Source organism: Dipodomys spectabilis, unplaced genomic scaffold, assembly GCF_019054845.1.
Source record: "Dipodomys spectabilis isolate Male_0828 unplaced genomic scaffold, ASM1905484v1 ptg000069l, whole genome shotgun sequence".
Taxonomy (NCBI): Eukaryota; Metazoa; Chordata; class Mammalia; order Rodentia; family Heteromyidae; genus Dipodomys; species Dipodomys spectabilis.
Genome location: NW_024870746.1, coordinates 19,491,424 through 19,516,265, shown reverse-complemented (window position 1 = coordinate 19,516,265; position 24,842 = coordinate 19,491,424). Strand labels below are relative to the sequence as shown.

General features: G+C 40.5%; 2 protein-coding genes across 5 annotated transcripts in view; one reads left to right on the top strand and one right to left on the bottom strand.

Moving 5' to 3' along the window:
• The window catches only part of Ints7 (integrator complex subunit 7), a 65,640-nt gene extending 61,837 nt beyond the window's left edge, over positions 1 to 3,803 (bottom strand). For 2 of the 3 annotated variants that reach the window (XR_006147710.1, XM_042681983.1), the window contains exon 1: positions 3,518 to 3,802. Coding sequence is in view for 2 of the 3 variants with exons in the window: in XM_042681983.1 (XP_042537917.1) it covers positions 3,518 to 3,611 (94 nt within the window). In the remaining variant the exon portion in view is untranslated. Of the gene's footprint in view, positions 1 to 3,517 lie in introns of all 3 variants that reach the window. The other variant, XM_042681984.1, reaches the window with a different exon arrangement.
• A 159-nt stretch (positions 3,804 to 3,962) lies between these two features.
• Positions 3,963 to 24,842, top strand: part of Dtl (denticleless E3 ubiquitin protein ligase homolog) — a 38,057-nt gene continuing 17,177 nt past the window's right edge. The window contains exons 1-11 of one of the 2 annotated variants that reach the window (XM_042682314.1): positions 3,963 to 4,125; positions 8,753 to 8,878; positions 9,347 to 9,445; positions 10,360 to 10,421; positions 10,506 to 10,626; positions 13,697 to 13,762; positions 15,045 to 15,157; positions 17,089 to 17,162; positions 19,339 to 19,442; positions 19,666 to 19,770; positions 23,524 to 23,636. In XM_042682314.1, the coding sequence (XP_042538248.1) occupies positions 4,074 to 4,125; positions 8,753 to 8,878; positions 9,347 to 9,445; positions 10,360 to 10,421; positions 10,506 to 10,626; positions 13,697 to 13,762; positions 15,045 to 15,157; positions 17,089 to 17,162; positions 19,339 to 19,442; positions 19,666 to 19,770; positions 23,524 to 23,636 (1,035 nt within the window). In that variant the 5' untranslated portion in view covers positions 3,963 to 4,073. Of the gene's footprint in view, positions 4,126 to 8,752; positions 8,879 to 9,346; positions 9,446 to 10,359; positions 10,422 to 10,505; positions 10,627 to 13,696; positions 13,763 to 15,044; positions 15,158 to 17,088; positions 17,163 to 19,338; positions 19,443 to 19,665; positions 19,771 to 23,523; positions 23,637 to 24,842 lie in introns of those variants that run through there. The other variant, XM_042682315.1, reaches the window with a different exon arrangement.

The window sequence follows — 24,842 nt, the reverse complement described above, 5'->3', positions numbered from 1 at the left end:
TGTGGCTATAGCTTTTGTCTTATCAAAATTTCCTATGTTCTACTTGGCACCAAAGCTATGCCTATCAATATCCTTCTTACTTGGAAGAGTAGTTTCGCGGTTTGGCAATTTTTATCTATTCTTACTTAATGTCTCTGGAATGTTGCATTTTCAGCTTTCAGTAACCAAACTTCTCTATGAAGTAAGTATGACTAGTGTTATAGAAGTGCCTAACTAATCCTAGTCTAAAATTAAAGATTGTCTTGGAATTTTATACAAAATTCTTTACGAATTTCACCTTTGATAAATGCTAATAGTGGAAGCCACAGTCAGGTCCTAATGCAAGTCTAAAGCATTGTATGTATTGTATCATGAAATATCTGGTTACATTTCCTTCCTAGTTCCTAGTGTAGACCACTGCAAATCCTTTAGAAACAAGATTTGGAGCCAGGTGCTGATGGCTCGCACGTATAACCCTAGCTACACAGGATGCTGAGATCTGAGGATCCTGGTTTGAAGCCAGACAGGGAAGGGAAGTCCATGAGACTCTTATCTCCAATAAACTACTCAGAATAGGCCAGAAGTGGTGCTGTGGCTGAAGTGGTAGAGTGTTGGCCTTGACAGTACCTAGGCCTAGAGTTCAAGCCCAAGGACCAGCAAAAAAAAAAAGAAAGAAAGAAAAAGAAACAAACAAGATTTGGCACTAGTGGAGCAACCTAAATGTGGCATTCCAGGTCTTTGAGGGAGCCAGAGTAACTGTTTTGCCAAAGCTGGTTTAGTTTACTATTCACCTTGACTGACTTTCTGACTTAGTGCTTGTTTGCTTGCCTGTTTCTTTGCTTTGGAAGGCTATCCAAGATGTTTAAACTATTTTTTAGGAAGGAAATTGCTCAAAATAAAGATAAGAAAAAAAAAATCAGGCTGAAAAGATATAGGTACAAAAAAAAATAGGCTGACTGTCTCAAGTATAAAGGAATGAGAAATTCTTTAAGAAAGAATATCAGGCTGGGAAGGTGGCTCAGTGGTAGAGCGCTTGCCTTGCATGCATGAGACCCTGGGTTCAATTCCTCAGCACCACATAAGCAAAAAGAAAAAAGCCGGAAGTGGTGCTGTGGCTCAAGTGGTAGAGCGCTAGCCTTCAGCTGAAGAGCTGAGAGACAGTGCCCGGGCCCAGAGTTCAGGCCCCACGATCAGACCAAAAAAAAAGAAAGAAAGAATATCATTGATTTGGGGAATTGTATAAAAGGAAAGAACTGGGGCTGGGAAGGTGGCTCAGTGGTAGAGGGCTTGCCTTGCATGCATGAGGTCCTGGGTTCGATTCCTCAGCACCACATAAGCAAAAAAGAAAAAATCCAGAAGTGGCGCTGTGGCTCAAGCGGTAGAGCGCTAGCCTTGAGTTGAAGAGCTGAGGGACAGCGCCCAGGCCCAGGGTTCAGGCCCCACGACTGGACCCCCCCCCCACCACCAAAAAAAAGTAATAAAAAATAAAAAAGGAAAGAACTGTTTGATGTTCATCAGTTAGAGAGTACTTCAGAAGTTTGATTTACAAAGTTCCTAAAATTATGGCTTTCCTTCCCTTCAGATGTACAGCAAGTTGTTTTAATCCACAGTTGTGCCTATAGTCCCATGAATATCGTATTCTTTGTTCCGTCAATAAATATTTGTGCTTAAAACAAGACAAAATCCCAGGAACATTGGGCTGGGAAGGTGGCTCAGTGGTAGAGTGCTTGCCTTGCATGCCTGAGGCCCTGGGTTCGATTCCTCAGCACCACATAAGCAAAAAGAAAAAAGCCAGAAGTGGCGCTATGGCTCAAGTGGTAGAGAGGTAGCCTTGAGCTGAAGAGCTGAGGGACAGCGCCCAGGCCCAGAGTTCAGGCCCCACCACCAGACCCAAGGGAAAAAAAAAAAAAAAAAATCCCAGGAACACTTACCTAGACCAACCCAATACAAGTACTGCAACCAAAAAAAAACAAAAAACACCTCAAGAGACTGGGAAGGTGGCTCAGTGGTAGAGTGCTTGCCTTGATGCATGAGGTCCTGGGTTCGATTCCTCAGCACCACATAAGCAGAAAAGCCAGAAGTGGTGCTGTGGCTCAAGTGGTAGAGTGCTACCATTGAGAGACAGCGTTCAGGCCCAGAGTTCAGACCCCAGGACTGACCAAAAAAAAAAAAAAAAAAAAAAATCACATGTATTTTAATGTTTTTTTCTTTCATGCATGTGTTTCTAACGCATTTATAAGATTATTTTTTTGTTGCTTTGTATGTCTCTCCCCCACAGTATAACCCCTGCTTTCACTATATTTGATGTCAGTATAACTTGGGGAGGAGATGGGGAAAAACAAGACGTTTAAGGATACAGGTGGACCTGTTGCAACAATGAGAAGTACAAGTTGTCATGTCGAAAACGAGCTTTACAACGTCGGTGGGGGGGGGGGGGGGATTGGATGGGGGGGAGGGGGGAGGCTGGGAAGGGATGTGAAGGGTAAACAAAGGAGGAGGCTGCAATGCTTGGTAAGAAATGTATGCATTATCCTGCCCATGTAATTGTAACCCCTCTGTACAGTATGTTCACAAATTAAAAAAAAAAAAAAATCAACAGGCATTGTCCAAGTCAGAGAACCAAGAAGTGGCTCAAAGATCCTTATGACTTCTAGTCCAGCTCTTCATTATACATTACGAAAGCCATCATACACCAGCTTTATAGAACTAACTGTATACCAGGTGATAAAACGGTCCGCTCATACAATAAAGATCCTTTAAGTACATTGAAAAAAAGGTTTCATATGAACACTTGAGTTCCTTATTGATAAATACCCCTGCTTGCTTCCTATATACAACATGGAGGTCGAGCTCTTCAATACTTAATAATAAATACATCTTTTGCGTACCATTATGCTATGTAATACTTACAACTCTTGCCAGCCCGGTATTGTACTCACGTTGTAGACACTAAGCCTGAAATTGGATTTCTTGTCTATAGATGACAAACTCAGCAGAACTTAAAATTTACCTCTCTCTAACTCCCCAGCTCTACCCGCACGCCCCCCCCCCCCGCCCCTACACGGCGAACTCGTGGAACTTGTCTGCAAAATGCGCATCTTTTTGGACGGCCTCCACCGTATTTAACCTGTTTTGTAAATCTCAGGTTAACAGACACAGAAGAAAAGCAAAAACACACTATAAAGTGCAAGCGATTCTTCGGTACTGGTCGAAAACTTCGTCTCAAATGAAGGTCCAGAAAAAATAATTTCACCACCTAGCAATTTCAGAAAACTTAACCACTCGCCACTGTTTGAGAAACTGGAATATTGGGCCCTCCAGTGGTCAAAACGGGCTCCTCACGAGCGATCGCCACTAGTTCGGCTGGTGGGGAACCAATCCCGAAATCTGCCCGCAACCTCCCGGAGCCGCCAAAACCCTCCTCGCCCAGCAAACCTCCGCGCATGCGTCTCCGCACCCTCCCGAGGCCACCACCACGGGGTGGCGCCATTCCCCCCCCACGACGCGTTCCGCCCGCTCAGCCCGCTCTTTCCAATACCTTTGTCCAATTCCATGAGAGCAGAGTTGGCATCCAGTTCCTGTTCACCATACCCGGCATCTGCCAGGAAAGACTTAGTTGAGTTCGACGCCATGACCCGAATAGTTCCTCCACTAGCCTAGTCAGAAAGATTGCAAACTCTCCCTCCACACCGCCATCTTCTCCAGGCGCCGTCTCGCGGATTTTTCCTCCGCGCTTTGTCAAGCTGTATTACGCATGCGTCATGGTGTCCCCGCCGCTCGCAGGCGCCTCCGCGGGCCCCCCGCGCAGGCGCTCAGGGAGCTTCTGAACCCTGAGTTCCCGCGGCTGAGCAAAAAGAAGGCGGGGACGCAAAGGGGGAAGTGACTCAGAAGCGCCCGGACGCAGCGGTGGGAGCCAATCAGAGGGCGTGACGTCAGTTTGGCGCGGAGTTTGGCGGCCGGGGCTTACAGTGGCGGGAGTTGGAGGCTCTTAACGGGTCGTGCCTCGGAGAGCTCAGTCCACGGTTCCCACCGAAAGTGGCGGCCGATTTTCACGGCTTTTTTTTCTCAGCTGAGCCTTTTTGTTCCTGGTCCAGATGCTCTTCAACTCGGTACTCCGCCAGCCTCAGCTTGGCGTCTCGAGGAATGGTGAGTAACGGTCTTAAATGATGCTCGTGGCTGGCGGGATTCACCTCCCCCACTCTCACCCCCCCCCAAAAAAAACACTTGGGATCCGGGCCGACTCCCATCCATTTCCCGGCCCTTCCGAATTCTCAGGCGGCAAGAGTTAATGTTAGCGAAATTACTGGGAAAAGTTCTTCCTCCATTCCCTCCGGACACTTTTTAATCGCAATCGGACTTTTAAAAACTAGTCGTGTAGGCCGAAGGAAGGACGTGGAGTTGACTGGCCTCCCGGGCCCCTCACTGCTTACGTCAATATCGCGCGTTAGCTAGAAAATGCATGGAGGGGTGTGTGAGTTTGGGGGTGGGGGGGCGGATGCGTTCTCGGAATAACTGTGAGATCGTCGGCTTGTATTCGTGCGATCGCTGTAGAGTCTTAGTGATCCTTATTATTTGCTGTTGCACACATCCGTGACCGTGACCTCGCTGTTCAGGAACTCTGTTCCTGCGGAGAAGACCAGACATCTGCTTTTAGCAGCGTCAAAATCTCCCCCTCCCCCCCCCCCTCGGTCACCACTGGTCATAAAAAAAAATTTCCCAATTACAGAGTGACAGATGCTGAGAACCTCTCCCCGCCCCCGCCCCCAGTGACCATTGTTAATAGATTGAACTATAATTATTCCAGATGTTTTTCCTTGCCAGAGGTAGTCGAGGAATGGAATCAAAGTATGTTGTTTTCTACTTCACGGAGTGTCTTTGGACAGCCTCGTGGTGCTGTGCACAAATTCAACTCATTTTCTACAGTCCTTTAGGCTTCTTAGGTTAAAACGTTTGGCAATTCAAGAGACAAGCTCGGGCTTGGGTTTCACCAACTTGAATCTCTAGTAAAGAAGTTAACGATCTAGATTAACGTGTATAGAAATGAAATCTTGCACGTTTAAAGATCTGTTATACCCAATTGTCTTCCTTCCCCCTTGAAACCACGTGGACAACAAAAAGAAAAGAATCTGAGAACATTTTGTTGTTTAGGGAGTCGGTGTATGAAAAGGATATTGAAATGTTGACTGGTCTTTTAACTTTTAGTGCCCCGTCTAAAACTGTACCATCCTTACTTCCCTCTTGGTAATTACACTCAAAATGGCTTTTTTCTCTGTCTCTCCTGTAATTTTGAGTAACTTTGCCCTCGTCAGGAATGGCAGCAGTGCACAGTGATTGTTAACTTTCTGTAGCATTGTCACCTTAGTTTTATTGCACCCTGCTCTGATAAATTGGAAAGCTATTCACCCTTTATGACTGATTTTTTTTTTCCTGGGCTCCTCTGGTTTCTTCTTCCTCCTATTCACAAATATTCTATGTGGTAGGCACTGAAAACCATTCATTATTAAATGTTACCTATTGAAGTCTATGCAGACATCTTTTTCCTCAGTTTTGGTGCCACCTTTTCTTCTCCCTATTCCCGTACATAATTATATCCATAAATTAGGCTTCTTCTACCTACGACCTTTTGTTCCTTGTATTTTAGATTGATTTCTATAAGAGCTGTGTGGGTTGATCTTCACCCAGGTAGTCAGACAGACATCTCAAATTTAGATGTGCAAAACTGAACTCACTTTTCCTCCAGACTTGTTATATTACTTATCTTAGTGAGTGGTCACTCCATGACTTTATCTGTCTCATTATTTATTACATATTCAGAAAGTTCCCTTAAATTTTCTTGAACTGATCATCTTCTTTATCCCCACTGATGTTGTATCTTTACACATATTGGGTCTGTTCTATACTGTATTTACCATTCCATTTCTCTAGCCTAGGTCTTAATACCTTCTTATCTAGACTACAAAATATCTCCTAAATGGGTTCTTAGTTTCCTTCTCTCCAGTTTAATTCTTCATTGTTCCCAGTGACCTCTACACAGTGGAAGTTTGATTACTTCTTATGTGTATATTTAAATGTATATTACAAGTTTATATATAGAATTTCTGACCATATTGTAAATATTTACATTTTAAATAGAATATAAAGTGAATTTATATAGTCATCTATTTTTAACAAACCTTTCTTAGCCATTGCTTTTCCCCTTATTTCCATTTTATTTCTCTCATAGAATATATTCTAATCAATATAATTGTATAGTTAAAAAGTTTTTACTAATCTCCCCTATTAACTCCTCTGTGTCCAATATATGTCTGTGTTTACACATATACACTTATACATATATACATACGTACATATAGCTATATATTTCTGTTTAATATGAACATAAGAATTCAAGAGCTAAAATTTTCCCTTGGATTAAATTACAGTAATCTGTATGCAACTGGTAGAAATAATGTAATTTTGAAAGTGTATTTTTAAAATACCTTGCAAGGTATAAAGTGGGGTTGTGTGAATGTCTTTCTGTAAAGTATAAGAAAGGAAGTAATGAAGGTGGAAGAGAAAGGAAAGTACCTCAACCTCACCTTCACAGACCAGTTTTAGAAGTGTGTGTGTGTAAGTTGAGCATTTAGAAATTGGTTCTCTAAAAACTTTCATATCCTGTATACTCTTGGGAAGTTTACACGTAAACCCCAGGGTCTTAAGCTAGCTATAGAATGAGTAAATAATGAGTGTTGTGGTGGTTGCAAGTTAGGTTTATTACACAGTAAAAGTCCAAAAGTAGGCTGGGATGTATGGCCCCATGCTTGCCTAGCAAGTACAACATTCTAGGTTTGATTCCAGTACCAGAAAAAGACAAAAAACAACAAAAGTAGCTTAAGGAAACTTATCAAGATTGTGTTGTAAGGAATTGTAAAAATAGAAAAATAAGCAGGGACCTCTCAGCAAGTTACTTCAGGGTTAGTCTTGGTTTGGGTATTAGTTGTAGTCCATGAGGAGAAATGGAAAAGTTACTATTTAAATATAAGACACTAAGTTTTGCAGAGCATCATATGATAATCAGTTTGATCTACTTTTGAATTTCTGTAATTAGATTTTTAAAAATGAACACTACACAAGAACATTTATACTTAAAATGGAGGCTTTTGTTTTTATTTTTCTTTTTATTTATTTTTTTTTTGGGGATCCGGTCATGGGACCTAAACTCTGGACCTGGGCACTGTCCCTCAGCTCTTCAGCTCAAGGCTAGCGCTCTACCACTTGAGCCACAGCTCCACTTCCGGCTTTTTTCTTTTTGCTTATGTGGTGCTGAGGAATCGAACCCAGGGCCTCAGGCATGCAAGGCATGTGCTCTACCACTGAGCCACCTTCCCAGCCCTTTATTTTTTTTTGAGCCTAACAAAAATGGTTATTGCATACTTTTAGTGATTTTAACAGCTTTGTTTTTATTGTCTGACATTGAAATTATGAAGTAGCGCCTAGCAAGCACCAGGACCCAGTACAACCGGAGGGAAAAAAATAGGTTTTGGTTTTATAAGATTAAAGATGCCTACCAACTGAAATATATGCAAATATTCTGTAACATTCTCCTGGCTTTTTTTACTTTTTGCTTATGTGGTGCTGAGGAATCGAACCCAGGGCCTCATGCATGCAAGGCAAGCATTCTACCATTGAGCCACCTTCCCAGCCCTGTAACATTCTTGGTCCCATAATTTGGTAGGTCAGCCTCCGTGGTAACATAAAAACAAATCTCTGAAGGTGGGCTTACCATTTAGGACCATGGTACACATTAACAAGATTGTTCTAATACTTTTTAGCATACTATAACGCCCTTAGTTATAGCACAGTAAGGAAAACATTCATAAAACTTTTATTATTTTCTTAGTGAATATATTACTGTTATAAGCACATAAATATATTTCACTTTTGACTGCTAGATTATGTGTGGTAGTTGTTAGTAACTTTAGAGTTTGTAGTAATGTTGGTTTAGAGACTCCAAGGACATAGCAAGGTTTTCACTCAAGAGACTGATAGTTTAATGATGATGCTTTTGTAGGACAAGGGACAAGATGTCTTTGTTTTTGTGGCCATACTAGGGTTTAAACTGAAGACCAGCCTAGCTTGAACCATGACCTTCCTTTTTGGTGCTTCTCTGAATTTGATTGATACTTGAGATGAACCAAATCTCCACCCACTAAGTAACTAGGATTATATAGGCTTGAGCCACTGCATCCAACAGATAAGATCTTTTTTAATATATAAAGGCTACTTGCTTCTTCTAATCTTAGTATACTGAGAATTGGTAATTAAGATTGTAAACCCAAAACTGTGCCTTACTTCAAAGTTGGGAGTGCACTTTCATTTTTCTCTTAGAAAATATCAAAAATGACATTCTAAAGGAGACCATAGTTAGTAAATGGATCTATATTAGATATATAAAACTCTGCTGGGCACCAGTGGCTCATGCCTATAATCCTAACTACTCAGGAGGCTTGAGATCTGAGGATCACAGTTCAAAGCCAACCCTGGGCAGGAACATCTGTGAGACTCTTATCTCCAATAAACCACCAGAAAACCAGAAGTGGCACTGTGGCTCAAGTGATAGAGCACTAGCCTTGAGCTGAAGAGTTCAGGGACAGCACCCAGGCCAAGAGTTCAAGCCTCACAACCAATTGGGGGGGGGGGGGGGAACCTCCTTAAGCACAATTATCTCTGCCTTTGTGAAAGGTGTTCAAATGTGATAATACTTAGAAATTGAAAAGGCTTTCTTTTGTTTTAGGGTGGTCTTCATATTACCCTCTGCAGTCCCTTCTAAATGGTTATCAGTGCAGCTATAATGATGAACACACTTCTTATGGAGAATCAGGAGCCCCGGTTCCTCCTTTTGGATGCACCTTTTCTTCTGGTAAGAGAATTACCAGCAAGGCTAAGCCTGGACAGAAATAATTTATTTCCTACCATAGAGGGAAAATATAACACTAGTTTTTCAAAGAATTACATGGAAAAAGGTTACTAGGGTTCAACTACCATGAAAATAGTTTTGCCCTATAGATCTATTTGATTTGTTTGAATATGTATCTTTCTGTGATTCACTAGGACAATATGGACAGAAATAGAAGTACTTCTCATTTGTAATCCTTTTAAGAGAGAATAGGTAAAAGGTTGTAAAGAGGAAATTTAAGATTAATAGACTCATAACTGTTTATATCATATGTTTTTATTTGCTATTGGCCAGTACCAATTTTGATTTACTCTTTGTCTACTTGAGTCTATGTGAAGATAATTTTTTGATAGTTTTGAATCACTTAATACCTTGATAGTCAACTGAAAACTTTTATGTTGCTTTTCATGTATTCTCTTATTTCTTATTTAGCCCCCAACATGGAGCACATTTTAGCAGTTGCCAACGAAGAAGGCTTTGTTAGATTATATAACACAGAATCACAAATTAGCAAAAAAAAGTGCTGCAAAGGTAAGTCTGTAGTCTTATTTCCCCATTTTGTGTGTGTGTGCACGTGTGTGCCCGTCCTGGGGCTTGAACTCGGCTTGGGCACCATCTCTGAGCTTTTGTGCTCTACCATTTAAGCCATACCTCCAATTCCAGCTTTTTTAGTGCTTAATTGGAAATTTGAGTTTCATGGACTTTTCTGCTCAGACCTGCTTTGAACCTGGATCCTAGGATCTTAGCCTCTTGAGTAGCTGGGATTACAGGCTTCAAAGTTAAATTTTTTGCACTTACCATGGTTGGGGAAACAGGCTTTAAATATTGAGAATCATATACTTTCATATACAAAACTAATTTCTGACCTTATCATTTCTGACCTTATCATTTAGAACAAGAAAGTATAGTATGGAATTAACTATAGTAAAACAAAGGCCATAAATGTAGATATACAAAATCAGATCAGGAATTTTTTTTTTAATTAAGGATAGAATATTTGAGTTGATCTGTGGTATACAGACATATGGCAATGGAAGAGGGCACTCTGGTAAGTAGAGGGAAAAGCACCAGCAAAGACCTAGAGGTTGAAAAGCATGAATATAATAAGAAAATAAGGAGTGATTTGGTTTGGTTGGAATAAGATAATAGAGAAATGTGGTTCCTAAAATGGTTCCATTTAGAGAGCACTATAAAGGTTTTTGAGCAGGAGAATGTTTCAAAAAGATTCCATATTAGAGAATACTTCTTGTCCATTCATAAAAAGTAATTTGGCATGGAATGAAAATTCTCCTATGTGGTAATGAAGAAAATGTGTAATATGATTTTCCCTGCCCAGAAACTTTACAGTGCTGAGCATTGATCTTTTTATTAGTGTAAAGCATTTAAGCTGTTTTTAATGGCTCCAATAGAGCAATCTAGATGATTCATATTTATACTTTATTTAGAATGGATGGCACATTGGAATGCTGTCTTTGACTTGGCCTGGGTTCCTGGTGAACTTAAACTTGTAAGTAGCTTTGATTTCATTTGACTCTGGATAAATATTGATAAAAGGTTACTTTTTTAAAGTGTACTACCTTATTATTGAAAGGTTACGGCATCAGGTGATCAATCAGCCAAATTTTGGGATGTAAAAGCTGGTGAGCTGATTGGAACATGCAAAGGTCATCAATGCAGCCTCAAGTCTGTTGCCTTCTCTAAGTTTGAGAAAGGTAGGTTTGTGCTTATCCTTTTATCTCCTTAAAAGCTTTTGTTGGGGGGAAATTTGAAGCTGTAATTGTTTCAGCCCCTCTCCTTTACCTACATAGGTGACTGAGATTCTAATATGAATGGAAACCTTAAAGAAATCAAGATGTTATTAGGCCCATTCTATGGTCATTCTCTTCCACTTATCTTTAAATGCCTGAATCTTCTGGTATGAACAGCTACCATTGAAGTCAGATCTTTTGTACTAGTTACTCATTAACTCTCGAACTATTTAGTTGGAAGCCACATTCAGTTGGCTCATTTCTGTGATCCTAGCTACTCAAGAGGCTGAGACCTGGCAGATTGCAGTTCAGAGCCAACCTGGGCAAAAAAAAAATACAAAAGATTGGGCTGGGAAGGTGGCTCAGTGGTAGAGTGCTTCCCTTGCATGCCTGAGGCCCTGGGTTCGATGCCTCAGCACCACATAAGCAGGAAAACCGGAAGTGGTGCTGTGGCGCAAGTGGTAGAGCACTAACCTTGAGCTGAAGAGTTGAGGGACAGTGCCCAGGCCCAGAGTTCAGGCCCCACCACTGACGGGGGGGGGGGGGGGGGGGGGGGGGGGGGGAATCCAAGAGAAGAGATTCTGTCTCCAAGTCACCAACAAAAAGCCAGATTATAGCATGACTCAGGAGGTGTGAGCGAGCAGGTAAAACCAGTATGAGGCCCTTTGTTCAGACCCTGGTATGGCATCCCCTCCCCCAAAAAGATAAATAGAACATGAGGGTGAAGTGAAAACTGGGTATGATAAACTGGTTATGATTGTTGTCTGTTTTGGTCCAACACTAGGACTCCTACACTTGCTCATTGGCTGGTGCTTTACTACCTGGGCCATGCCTCCAACCCATGGCTATGATTCTTACCTAAAAATTTTTGCTATGTTTCTGTTTTTTCACTCTGCTTGTATTGATGTAGATCTGTATTCCTATCCTTGGCATTTTTGCAAACACTTAAATTCCCAAAACTGAAATCATGATTTCTCTCTGTCGGTGTCCTTTTTATCCTTGTCCCGGAGAACTTACCTTAAGTGCAAGTCTAGTAATAATAAGCTACCTTTTATTCTTTTCTTTTACTGCTTGGGCCCCAGCGCCACTTCCAGTTTTCTAGTGGTTTATTGGAGATAAGAGTCTCACAGACTTTCCTTCCCCGGGCTGGCTTTGAACATGATCCTCAGATCTCAGCCTCCTGAGTAGCTAGGATTACAGGCGTGAGCCACCGACACCCAGCTACCTTTTATTCTTGAAGCATATTTTCTATTAGGTATAAAAATTCTGAAGTAAGGGCTGGGAAGGTAGCTCAGTGGTAGAGTGCTTGCCTTGCATGCATGAGGCCCTGGGTTCGATTTCTCAGCACCACATAAGCAGAAAAAGCCGGAAGTTGCGCTATGACTCAAGTGGTAGAGCACTAGCCTGGAGCTGAAGAGCTGAGAGACAGTGCCCAGGCCCAGAGTTTAGGCCCCATGACCAGCAAAAAAAAAAAAAAAATTCTGAAGTATCGTATTAGTGGCTCACACCTGTAATCCTAGCTACTCAGGAGGCTGATATCTGAGGATTACAGTTTGAAGCCAGCCTGAGCAGGAAAGTCCATGAGACTCTTATATCCAATTAACCATCCAATTAACCAAAAAGCCAGAAATGGGGCCATGATTCAAGTGGAAGAATGCTAGTCTTGAGCAAAAAAAAAGCTCAGGGACAGCACCCAGGCCCTGAGTGCAGTCCTCAGGACCATCAACCCCAACCCCTAACCCTCCTGCAAAACAAAAGGGCAGTTTCTTATTTTTACCCTAAATTGCATGGAGTGTGTATGTGGGGGGGGGGCGGGGGGGGGGTTGGTTGTGTTATGCAGTTGCTCACCCGCTGAGCTATATAACCCCAATCCTCTTTTACTTGATTTTAAAGGATAAAATATTAAAGATAAATTGAAGTTCTCCTGTGTTCCTCTCTTCAATCCCATTGCTCTCCTCCCGTACCCAGAGGAACCTTTATACAATTTTGTGGATACTTTATGTTGTTTCTACTGAAGCAATGCATCTAAAAGGATTAGAGTCTCAGCTATGGATTTATACTACTGAGAATACCTTTACACCAGGCGGCAATGGCTCACACCTGTAATCCTAGCTACTCAGGAGGCTGAGATCTGAGGATCGCCATTCAAAGCCAGCCCTGGCTGAGAAGTCCATGAGACTCATTAACCACCAGAAAACCAGAGGTGGTGCTGTGACTTCAGTGGCAGAGAACTCACCTTGAGCTGAAGAGCTGAGGGACAGCACCCAAGCCCAGAGTTCAAGTCCCGTGACCAACCAAAAAACCTTTACAAGTTACTTATCTTCACATTTGTCACCAAAATAGGGGCAGTACTTACCTAATAAAGTTGATAGCACAGATTGCTATCATTTGTGTAAAGTATATAGAATTTAGGAAACAGCAGGTGCTGGTGGTTTACTCCTGTAATTTTAGCTACGTGGGAGGTTATGATCTGAGGATAGTGGTTTGGTCCTCTACCTAAGCAGGAAAGTCCATGAGACTCTTATACCCAATTAACCATCCAATTAACCAAAAAGCCAGAAATGGGGCCATCTCAGAGACTCTCACCTCTAATAAATCTGATTTTTTTTTAAATTTATTTATTTTGTCAGTTGTGGACTTGAACTAAGGGCCTGAACACTGTCCCTGAGGTCTTGCTCAAGACTAGCACTTAGAGCCACAGTGCGACTTCCACTTTTCTGGTGGTTAATACTCAGCCTCCTGAGTAGCTAAGATTCCTGGCATGAGCCTTCAGTACCCAGCTTGCTGGTTATTTAAGAGACTCAAGAACGTTTCCCCCCATGCTGGCCTCAAACTGTAATCCTGCTCTCGGCCTCCTGAGCAGCTAGGATCACAGATGTGAGCCACCAACACCCACTTGTACTTTATTTTTTTTAGTTGTTATTGCTAAATTCAGTCCCTATTGCCAAATTCAGTACCTAGCTAAGAATGCTTTATATAGTTAAAATATGTCATTGACTAATTTTGTTAACATCTTGATAAATTTTCTTTACAGCTGTATTCTGTACAGGTGGAAGAGATGGCAACATTATGGTCTGGGACATCAGGTGCAATAAAAAAGGTAGTTTTAATCTGGTTGTATTTTAATTTTGATAGAGATTAACCACACTTAATTACTTTGAATCAAAAATGTTAGTGATTTTATCTCGTACCACTAGGGGGCACATGTGTTCATAGTCCTCCATTCTGCTCTGTTCAATTTTCAGGATACTACTTATTATTGAAAGTATAGTTACACTTTTCCATTTCTTTATAGCATCATCTGATTTATAGTGTCCTTTACCTAAATGATTGACAGCATTAAACTTACATATACATAGGCTCTCTTATTTACCTTTTCCTTTTTTAAGTTTTAAAGAAATAGATGAAGTTAAATATAAGCTTACATTTCCCTATGATACCATTAATATGACTTTATTTTGTAAAGCAGTTTTGGCTTCACAGCAACATTGAACGGAAAGTACTTTCCATATGCTCTAAAGCTCTACACACATAACAGCCGCTCACATAAACCATCCTATGCCTAAATGGTTTATTTACACACTACCTCACCACATTATTATCACCCCAAGTCTATAGTTTGCTTTAGGGTTTGCTCTTGGTTTGTACATTTATGTACAAATGTATAATGATAAATCTTACAGAATAGTTTCACTGCTATTCAGACCTACCTCCTAACTAAATCCTAGCAGCCACTGATCTTTTTTGTCTCCATAGCTTTGCCTTTTTCAGAATGTCATGTATTTGAAATCAGGATATAGCTTTTTCAGATGGGCTTCTTTCTTCAAGTCTTTAAGGCTTACCAGCCTTGTTTTACTGCTGGATAGTAACTTGTTGTCTTGCTAAATCACAGTTTATCCACTCACCTGCTTAAGGATACTTTGGTTGCTTCCAAGTATTGACCATTATAAATAAAGCTTCCATAAACATTAGTTGTTTTGTTTTTGTGCCAGTATTAGAGCTTAAACCCAGGGCCTGGGCATTGTCTCCTAGTTTTTTGTTCAAGATCAATACTCTACCATTGAGCCACGGCTCCCCTTCCAGCTTTTTGGTGGTTAATTGGAGATAAGAACCTCATAGACCTTCCTGTACCAACTGGTTTTGACCCATGATCCTCAGATCTCAACCCCCTGAATAGCTAGGAATATAGGCGTGAGCCTCTGGCTCCTGGCTATTGTATTTTTGTTTTGCTTTGCTTTTAATCTCACTGGTAAAACTGCTCTCTAACTTCATTGATCTGGTTTTAAAAAAAATTACTTAGTATTGAGGTCTTTATGTTCAAGATGTTACATTCAGCATGAGATTGAAAACAGCTAAACCAGTTTTGATGGAATATCTTTCAGACGGGTTTTATAGGCAAGTGAATCAAATCAGTGGCGCTCACAATGCCTCAGACAAGCAAACCCCTTCAAAACCCAAGAAGAAGCAGAATTCAAAAGGACTTGCTCCTTCTGTGGTAAGGTTTCAGAGATGTACACACATACAAATAGGTTTTTGTTTTTTTTTTTTTTTAACAGATTGTCAGGATGTAGTTGAGGCTGGCCTCAATCTCATGATCCCCTCAAATTTAGCTTCCCAACTAAGATTTACTTCTGAAGGATTACAGACATACATCACCACACCTTATGTGTTTTTTTTCTAGGAAGTTTGTTATGCATACAGATGGGTACTTTGGATTAGGTAAATGAAAATAATTTCCATTTGATATCAGTACTTTAAAGCTTACACAGCACCTACTATGATGGCTCTCAAATTGGTGAGTTATCTAGAAAACATTTTAAAAAATTAGCTTTTTAGGGGCTGGGAAGGTGGCTCAGTGGTAGAGTGCTTGCCTCGCATGCATGAAGCCCTGAGTTCGATTCCTCAGCACCACATAAGCAGAAAAAGATAGAAGTAGTGCTGTGGCTCAAGTGGGTAGAGCAAGATAGAAGTAGTGCTGTGGCTCAAGTGGTAGAGCACTAGCCTTGAGCTGAAGAACTGAGGGATAGCACCCAGGCCCAGAGTTCAAGCCCCATGACCGACCAAAAAAAATACAGCTTTCTGAAAGTTATCCTTAGAAATCTTCATACATTCATATATCTGCAGCAAAATGTGATTCATTAGGAAAGATAGAGGTACCTAGAGGGAAGAAATCCTTGTCTGCATAATAAAAAGCTGTAGAAAAGATGTTAATTTTTTATACTTTCTAATCATATAACAAAATATTAAATGTATTTAAGAAATACTATTTTTATTAATCAATGGCTCAGACTATGCCTGTGATGCACCTTTTTTTTTTCTTGGAAAAACCATCATTGCTTTCACTTTAATACGTTTCTCTAATGTTACTTATTTTGTAGCATCCAAGTAAATATTTGAAGAAATATGTAATTGCTAAGCTATTACAACTTAAGAATGTATCCAACCAAACACAGGATGTAGCTTGAATGGAAACAGACTGGTCTTTATATAGAGAGTCCAGATGAAGATAGTATATGACCTTCTAGTCATGTAGTGAGATTCGAATCTAGAACTACTTATGTAGTAACAAAAAGTTGCCCCTTTAACTTTTAGAGGATGCTGTCTTTTCACTCATAATTCGTGTGTGTGTGTGTGTGTGTGTGTGTGTGTGTGTGTGTGTGTGTGTGTGTGTGTGTGTGTAAAACTTGGGGCTTTAACTCAGGACCTGGGCACTATCCCTGAGGTTTTTCTCTCAAGGCTAGCACCCTACCCCTTTGAGCTACAGCGCCACTTCCTGTTTTCTGGGGGTTGATTGGAGATAAGAGTCTTATGGACTTTCTTGCCAGTGTTGACTTTGAACCATGATACTCAGATCTCAGATTCCTGAGTAGAGAGGAGTACAGCAACATTTTATAGAGAAACAGGCACAGAAAAGTTAGGTTGGTTTCTTGTTTTTTGTTTTTACCAGTCCTGGAATTTGAACTCAGGCCTTGGGAGCTGTCTCTAGCTTTTTTTGCTCAAGGATAGCACTGCCCCTTGAGCCACTAACAGTTTTGGGGTAGTTTATTGGAATTAGAGTCTTACACTTTCCTGTTCCCACTGGTTTCAAACCACAACCCTCAGATCTTTGCCTCCTGAGTAGCTAGGATTAAAGGCATGGGTCATTAGTGCCTGGCTTAAATCAGTTTTTTATAGATAAACACAGCTCATTAGTAGGGAGATTCTAAGTAGACTGAGACAAGTAAAATCTTTGTCTCCAGTTCATTTCTTTAAGTTAACACAGATGCTATAACAATGTTTGGCTCATTTTCTTGCAAATATATTTAGGTTTATTGAAAAGAATATTCAGAGTTGCAGGGGAGCCATTTTTAAACACCTGTTCTCTTTATGATAAAATTTGTAATACTGAAGACAGAATTTCCTTCTTTTTCTTTCTTGTGCTATTAGGATTACCAGCAAAGTGTTACTGTGGTCCTCTTTCAAGATGAGAATACATTGGTTTCAGCAGGAGCTGTGGATGGGTAAGACACTATATGTCTTGGTTCTTTTGATTAAGTATCTTTCATGAGCATGATAAGACAGTCACATTGTCCTATTACAATTAAGTGTGAATGCTTTTAACTTTTGACATTGTACCCCAGCTGAGAAAAGGAAAACTAGAGATCACTAGAAAATTAGGGATTGGAACTCTTGCTTAAATAATTAAATATGAACATACATGTTTTACACTTAACACATTGTCTAGCATACAGGTGAAGTGTTTGCTTACAGAAGCTGGATAGGTAGCTTGTTTGCTTCATCACAGTATAATTTACTGATATTTATAGGATATATTTTTATTATTTTTGGATTTTAACTTTTCAGGTCTAGGAATACTATTAAAAAGAGAAATCTGATTCTGGGTATGAAGTTAGTCATTGTGGAGTAATTAACAAGATTAATAGTAAGGCCTAAATACTTCCATATACTTGCCATCTGAGACTTACCTGAATTTTGGCTTGCAAATAAGTCTGTGGTGTTTGTTCATTGGCTCATGCTTCTTCCAAGCATTGTAGAAGTTGTGGAAAGGGACTCTTTAAAGCATACTTCTTTATCCACTATATCTCCAAGCACATTGCTACCTTCAAAAATTTTAATTTAGGCCTGGGAAGTTGACTCAGTGGTAAAGTGCTTGCCTCTCATGCATGAGGCCCTGGGTTCAATTCCTCAGCACCAAATAAGCAGAAGAAAACCGGAAGTGGCACTATGGCTCAAGTGGTAGGGCGCTAACCTTGAGCTAAAGAGCTGAGGGACAGCGCCCAGGTCCAGAGTTCAGCCCCACGACCAACAAAAAAAAATTTAATTTAAACCAGACACCATAACTTGTGCCTATAATCCTAACTACGAAGAAGGCTGAAATTATGAGAGTCACAGTTTGAGCCCAGTCTGGCAAAAAGTTTGTGATATACCATCTCAGCCAGTAAAATATTGGACCTGCATGAAATCCCACATGGGAAGCATAAATACAACCACATTCCAGGTCAGCCTATGCAGAAAACAAGACCTTATTTGAAAAATAAGCAAAAGGGGCTGGAGGCATGCCAACACTGGTAAAATGCTTGTCTTGCAAGCTCTTAATTGAAACCTAGTACTGCCAAAAGAACTCACTTTAATTTGGAAAAAAAAAAAAATAGTGCCTCCTTACTAGACTAGGCTTTGTATTGTCTCCTTAGATACTAAAACCATTCTGTGGACCACACACTCAGGCAGGAATGAGGTTGGCTAATGTTATTACTGTGGAAGCTGGACACAGTGGCTCAAGCCTGTAATCTTAGCTACTTGGGAGGCAAAGATGGGGGATTGAGGTTTGAGGCTGACCTGGACCTAATAGTTTAAGAGACTCAATCTCCCTCAATGGCTGTGCAACATGGCATGAGTCTGTCATTGCGACAGTGGCAGGACGTGTAGGTTGGAGAATTATAGCCCAGATTGGTCCCATAAAGCCAGACCCTACCTACAAAATACCCAAGGCAAAAAGGGACTAGAGGTAGAGGTATAGCTAAAGTGGTAGACTGCCTGTGTGGGAGCAGGAAGCCTTGAATTCAGTCCCAATCAAGTTCCACCAAAAAGAATAAAAAGTAAAAAGCTAGTACTGTGCTTATAAATGGTTGTGAAAGCTTGCTTGTTTAGTGTCCAATGACACTGCTACTTTATACTGCCATTTTATACCAAGCTTGTTTGCCTAAAAACTAGAAATAAAGGAGTAAAGAATTATCTCAATAGGATAATGAAAAAATATTTTTCCCCTTTCACAGGAAAATGTGTCTGGGCTACTTAAAGGGTTAGGTATAAAGATATAACCAATGGAGCAGAATTTGCTACTTGCGATGTCAAAGGGCAAATGCAGATTATTAAAGGGTTAGGAAATGTTTTTCCTAAAAACAATGGAACAGTTACTATCAGCATCCAAACTTTATCTTCCTTTTCCGCTCCTTTGGAGTAAACTGCAGTGACCCATCACTAGGTCAATTCACATCTGTTTCCGTTGTGTCAGCATTATAAGCTTGGCATTGGAAACAATAGTGTGACATAAATTTATTTCCCAATGAGATGTCCTTGCTGTACCTGGTGAATGTGGCTGAGGAGTTACTTACAATGTAAGTAAAATTCTTTGGGTTGGAGAAGACTTAGAAAATAACTATTTGTATTGGGTTTTAGGATAATCAAAGTTTGGGATTTACGTAAGAATTATACTACTTATCGACAAGAACCCATAGCATCCAAATCTTTCCTGTACCCAGGTAGCAGCACTCGAAAACTAGGTAAGTCTTTTCATTGACAGTACTTTGGGGGAGAGAGGGGAATTTTTGCCAGATTGCTTTTTTAAATACCTCATTTTCAGCAGCATACAAATTGAGAAGCTTTAATATATGGTTGTGTCTTTTTAAAGTTCTCATATTTTTCCATGTGCTGTTTGTGTGCCTAGATTTGAGCCTTAAGTCTACTCACCATCATCAGGATATACTAACTGAAGTTTTCTTCTAGGATACTCAAGTCTGATTTTGGATTCTACTGCCTCTACTTTATTTGCTAATTGCACAGATGACAACATCTATATGTTTAATATGACAGGATTAAAGACTTCTCCAGGTAAGATATTAAGTCATTCGAATTCCCTTACCAGGAAATTAACATCGGGTTTTTTGCCAATGATAATTTAATGTCTTGTTTTCTAAACAAAATTTGTAAAATCATGTGAAGACTTTGGTTCCATTGATCTTAAGGGTATACTTCTCTTGTGATCTTTAAAAGTACAGAATCTTGTTGTTTGGGGTGACAATAATCTCCTGAAATTATGCCCTTTGATCCATTTGGATTATTCAACTTTGGTCTTCTTTGGGAACTTAAAGGGTGGAATTTTTCAACCCTTTTCCCCTCTTTAGAGTCATCTTTTTATGTTGGACACAGGCCATATGAGAGGTTTTCTCAAACCTTTTTTTCTCCTCAAAAATATAAAAAATAGAACCTAATACTTAAAATAAATAATGGCTTAAGGAAGTTATTTGGGTTACATTATTTCTAAGAGTATTATCTGTTATTTAAATAAAATATATATAGCCGGGCGCCAATGGCTCACGCCTGTAATCTTAGCTACTCAGGAGGCTGAGATCTGAGGATCATGGTTCAAAGCCACCCTGGGCAGAAAGTCCGTGAGACTCTTAATCTCCAATAAACTACTAGAAAACCAGAAGTGGCGCTGTGGCTCAAGTGGTAGAGCACTCACCTTGAGCTGAAGAGCACAGGGACAGCGCCCAAGCCCAGAGTTCAAGACCCACGACTGACAAATACATGTAGATAGATAGATAGATAGATAGATAGATAGATAGATAGATAGATAGATAGATAGATAGATAGATAGATAGATAGATAGATATTAGTAGCCTGGTTTTTCCTTAGGTCTAGCTACTTGGAAAGATGCTAGATGGGCTGATAAGAAATTTTTTTTTTTTTGATCCAGTCGTGGGGCCTGAATTCTGAGCCTGGGCACTATCCCTCAGCTCTTCAGCTCAAGGCTAGTGCTCTACCACTTGAGCCACAGCGCCACTTACGGCTTTTTTTTCTTTTTGCTTATATGGTGCTGGGGAATCGAACCCAGGGCCTCAGGCATGCAAGGCAAGCGCTCTACCACTGAGCCACCTTCCCAGCCCCTGATAAGAAATTTTTTAGCCGGGTGCTGGTGGCTCACGCCTGTAATCCTAGCTACTCAGGAGGCTGAGATCTGAGGATCGCGGTTCAAAGCCAGCCCGGGCAGGAGAGACCGTGAGACTCCTATCTCCAATAAACCACCAGAAAACCGGAAGTGGCGCTGTAGCTCAAGTGGTAGAGCGCACGCCTTGAGCTGAAGAGCTGAGGGACAGCGCCCAGGCCCAGAGTTCAAGCCCCACGACCGACAAAAAAAAAAAAAGAAATTTTTTAAAAGCACAAAACTTAGATTAGTTTATCTGTATTCTTACAGAAATTTCCAAATATTTCTCCAAGCAATTCTGTTATGTCTTTGCTGTTTTCAGCACCATCACAATTGGCATTTCTGGTTTCTTAGATTAAGTCTAGTATTCCTTAAGAAAGAGCATAAGTATTTGGAAGAGGGAAAAGATTTTATAATTTCTGTTGCTATTTTCCTTAATGGAATGAGAATTGGGTTAACTGCTAATTTAGTCACCATTTTCAAATTTTTCCCTCAAAAGATAAAGCATAGGGGCTAGATGTGGCTCAAGTGATAGATTGTCTGCCTAACAAGTGTAAGGTCCTGCGTTCAAATTCCTTAATACCACCGAAATAAATAAAACATTAAAAATTCTTGAATCTTTTGTCTGATGTACAGAAGTTGTTTGTTTTTGTTTTTGCCATTCCTGGGGCTTGAATTCAAGGCCTGAGACTCTGTGCTAAAGGCTAGCACTCTACCACTTGAATTGCAGCACTAGTTCCAGCTTTTTCTAAATAGCTTATTGGAGATAAGGCTGGCTTCCAACCACAATCCTCAGATCTTAGCTTCTGGTGTAGCTAGGATTACAGGCATGAGCCACTGGTGTCCAGCTTCTCCTCCTTGCTTTCCCTTCTCCCCCAGTTGTGGACCTTGAACTGAGGTCCTGGTTGCTGTCCCTGAGATTTTTGCTTAGGGCTAGCAATCTACCACTTTGAGCAACAACTCCACTTCAGTTTTCTGGTAATTAATTGGAGACAAGAGTCTCATAGACTTTCCTTCCCCGGGCTGGCTTTGAACCACTTAGCCTCCTGAGTAGCTAGGTTACAGGTGTAAACCGCCAAAGTTTTTGTATATGCTTTTTTCTATAGCATAACAGTAAAAAGGTCTTTGTCCCTCATCCATTAAATACTCTGCTAATAATTTAATAAACATTTCTGTACTCCTACAGTAGTTTGATTTATTCTTGTAAATAGTAGGTAGGTAGTTGGTTGAATGAATGACAGTTGCATGTGGACTTGCAACTGTATGAAACACATGTATGTATGAAACACGGCTGGCGATTACTTGCCCTTTTTTTCTAGTTTTGGCAAAGATTTAATAAAACAGTTAAACTAGGGAGAGGTGGAAAAGAAAGAAACCTTTATTGCTATGCGTGCAGGAAATGAGAGTTAAGAACTTAAATTATTTGCCTTTCAAGACTTTTTTTAAAGTCTGGATTTGCTAGGCACTGATAATTCATGTCTATAATCTTGGCTACGTGCGAAGGCTATATGATCTCAAATACCTGAAACCCCCATCCCAAGCAATAGCTTGGCACATCCCACACACATACCATCCTAGCTAAGACAAGAAGAGAAAGACAGATGGATTGTGATCTGCATGCATGTCCTGTCTTTGAGATAACGAATGCAAAAAAGGGCTGGTCAATGGTACCACTCACCTCTCAGGCCAGAGTTTGAGCTCCAATATTATCCCCACCCCACCCCCCAATAAAAAAAGGTCCTGAAGTAAAAGTACTTGATCTATGTGTTTTATTGACAGTATTGTATTGGACTTAAGTTATGTTCATATCCCATACTCAAGTCATCATAGACAAAGTAGAAGCCTAACATGGTGCTTCATAGTTATTAATCTCAACACTGAGGATTCTGAGGCAGTATGATTACTAGTTTAAGACCCACTGGTGCAACATAGACCTTGTGTGAAAACAAACAAAAACACCCAGCCAGCTACTTGGGAGGTAGAGATAGAAGATCATAGTTTGAGGACAGCTGAAGCAAAAAGTTATTCAGATGCCCATTTTAACGAATGAGCTGGGCATGGTGGCACTTGTTTGTGATCCTGATTACAAGGTAGGTTGTTGATAGGAAGATTTTAGCTCAGCCTAACCCTGTTCAAAGAACAAAAGATCCTGACTAAAAAATAACTTAACAAGCAAAAAGGGCTTGGAAGTATAGTTGAAATGAGACAGCATCTGCCTAGAAACCACAGGGTCCTGAGTTTCAGCTTTAGTACTGCCAGAAGAAGAAAACAAAACTAAATTGAGCTGAGGCTAAAGGGAGTATGTTTCGGTCATTTCCAGTCCAGCAGAGGGCAATAAAAACAAGCTTAGTGGAAAATTCAGATTATAATTCCCATTCATAGTTTAGAGTCAGGGATGAGTAATTACAGTTTTGGAGCAGTGTTCAGAATAAAGGGACCTCTGTATTTTGTAAGATTTATCTGTCATAGAAATTTATATCTAAGCTGAGTTTATAAGATTGGATCTAATATAAATAGTCTCTTTTCGGGTTTCTGGACACTATCTTTAGAAGTGAATATGTTAATAAAACATACTTAAAAATGTGTATGCCAGACAGCATTCATTAGAACACTGGAAGCAACAAGAAACAAGTAATTTGTTTTTCCCCCCCTGGCAGTGGCTGTCTTCAGTGGACACCAGAACTCTACCTTTTATATTAAATCCAGTCTTAGTCCTGATGACCAGTTTTTAGTCAGTGGCTCAAGTGATGAAGCTGCTTATATCTGGAAGGTAAGTTACCAACCTGGCCCCCTGAGTGTCAAAGGAATTACCTTTAGAATATTTTTTCTGTCCAATATGAGGTAAATTTAACATAAATATTATTGGCTTTTTCTGCATCGGATGTTTGATAAAGGTTGCTTGCTTATATGGAAACTATTAGAAGATATATATGCTTTTGCTTATTATAGTTGATCAAAGTTAATATTCTACATCCTCTGTAACATCTTTTCTTGCTTTCTAAAAACCACATGCTCCAGGTTGTCAAATTCCTTTAAAATAGTCAATTCCTAAGTCTGTCACTTAAATCACCTATAGAAGATCCTTGTAAAGCACAGTCACTCAATTTTTTGTATAATTGTATCTTAGTTAGAAAATGTGATATATGGGGGAGATGGGAAGGGATGGGAAAGGGAAACAAAGGAGGAGGCAACAATGCTTGATAAGAAATATACTCATTACCTTGCCCGTGTAATGATAACCCCTCTGTACGGTATTTTTTTTTTTTTGGTTGGTCGTGAGGCCTGAAAGCTGGGCCTGGGCCTGGGCGCTGTCCCTCAGCTCTTCAGCTGAAGGCTAGCACTCTACCACTTGAGCATCAGCCCCACTTCCGGCTTTTTCTGCTTATGTGGTGCTGAGGAATCGAACCCAGGGCTTCATGCATGTAAGGCAAGCACTCCATCACTGAGCCACCTTCCCAGAACCTCTGTATGGTATTTTCACAATAAAAAATTTTAGAATTTAAATTAAAAAAAAAGAAAATGTGATATGTAGGCTGGGGAAGTTGCTCAGTGGTAGAGTGCTTGCCTTGAATGCATGAGGCCCTGGGTTAGATTCCTCAGCACCACATAATCAGAAAAAGCCAGAAGTGCCATTTCTGTGGCTCAGGTGGTAGAGCACTCGCCTTGAGCTGAAGAGCTGAGGGACAGTGCCCAGGCCCAGAGTTCAGGCCCCATGACCAACAAAAAAAAAAAAAAAGAAAGAAAGAAAATGTGACGTGTGTGTGTGTGTGTGTGTGTGTGTGTGTGTGTGTGTGTGTGTGTGTGTGTGTGTGTGTACACACACACATAAGCCTTAAAGAATGAAATTAAGGGAAGGGCAAAAACAAATCGTTTAACTAGGGATATACGTGGACCCATTGCAACAATGAGATGTACAAGTCTTTACGTGGAAAAACAAACTTTACAACTTTGGTGGGGGTGGGGAGGATTGGATGGG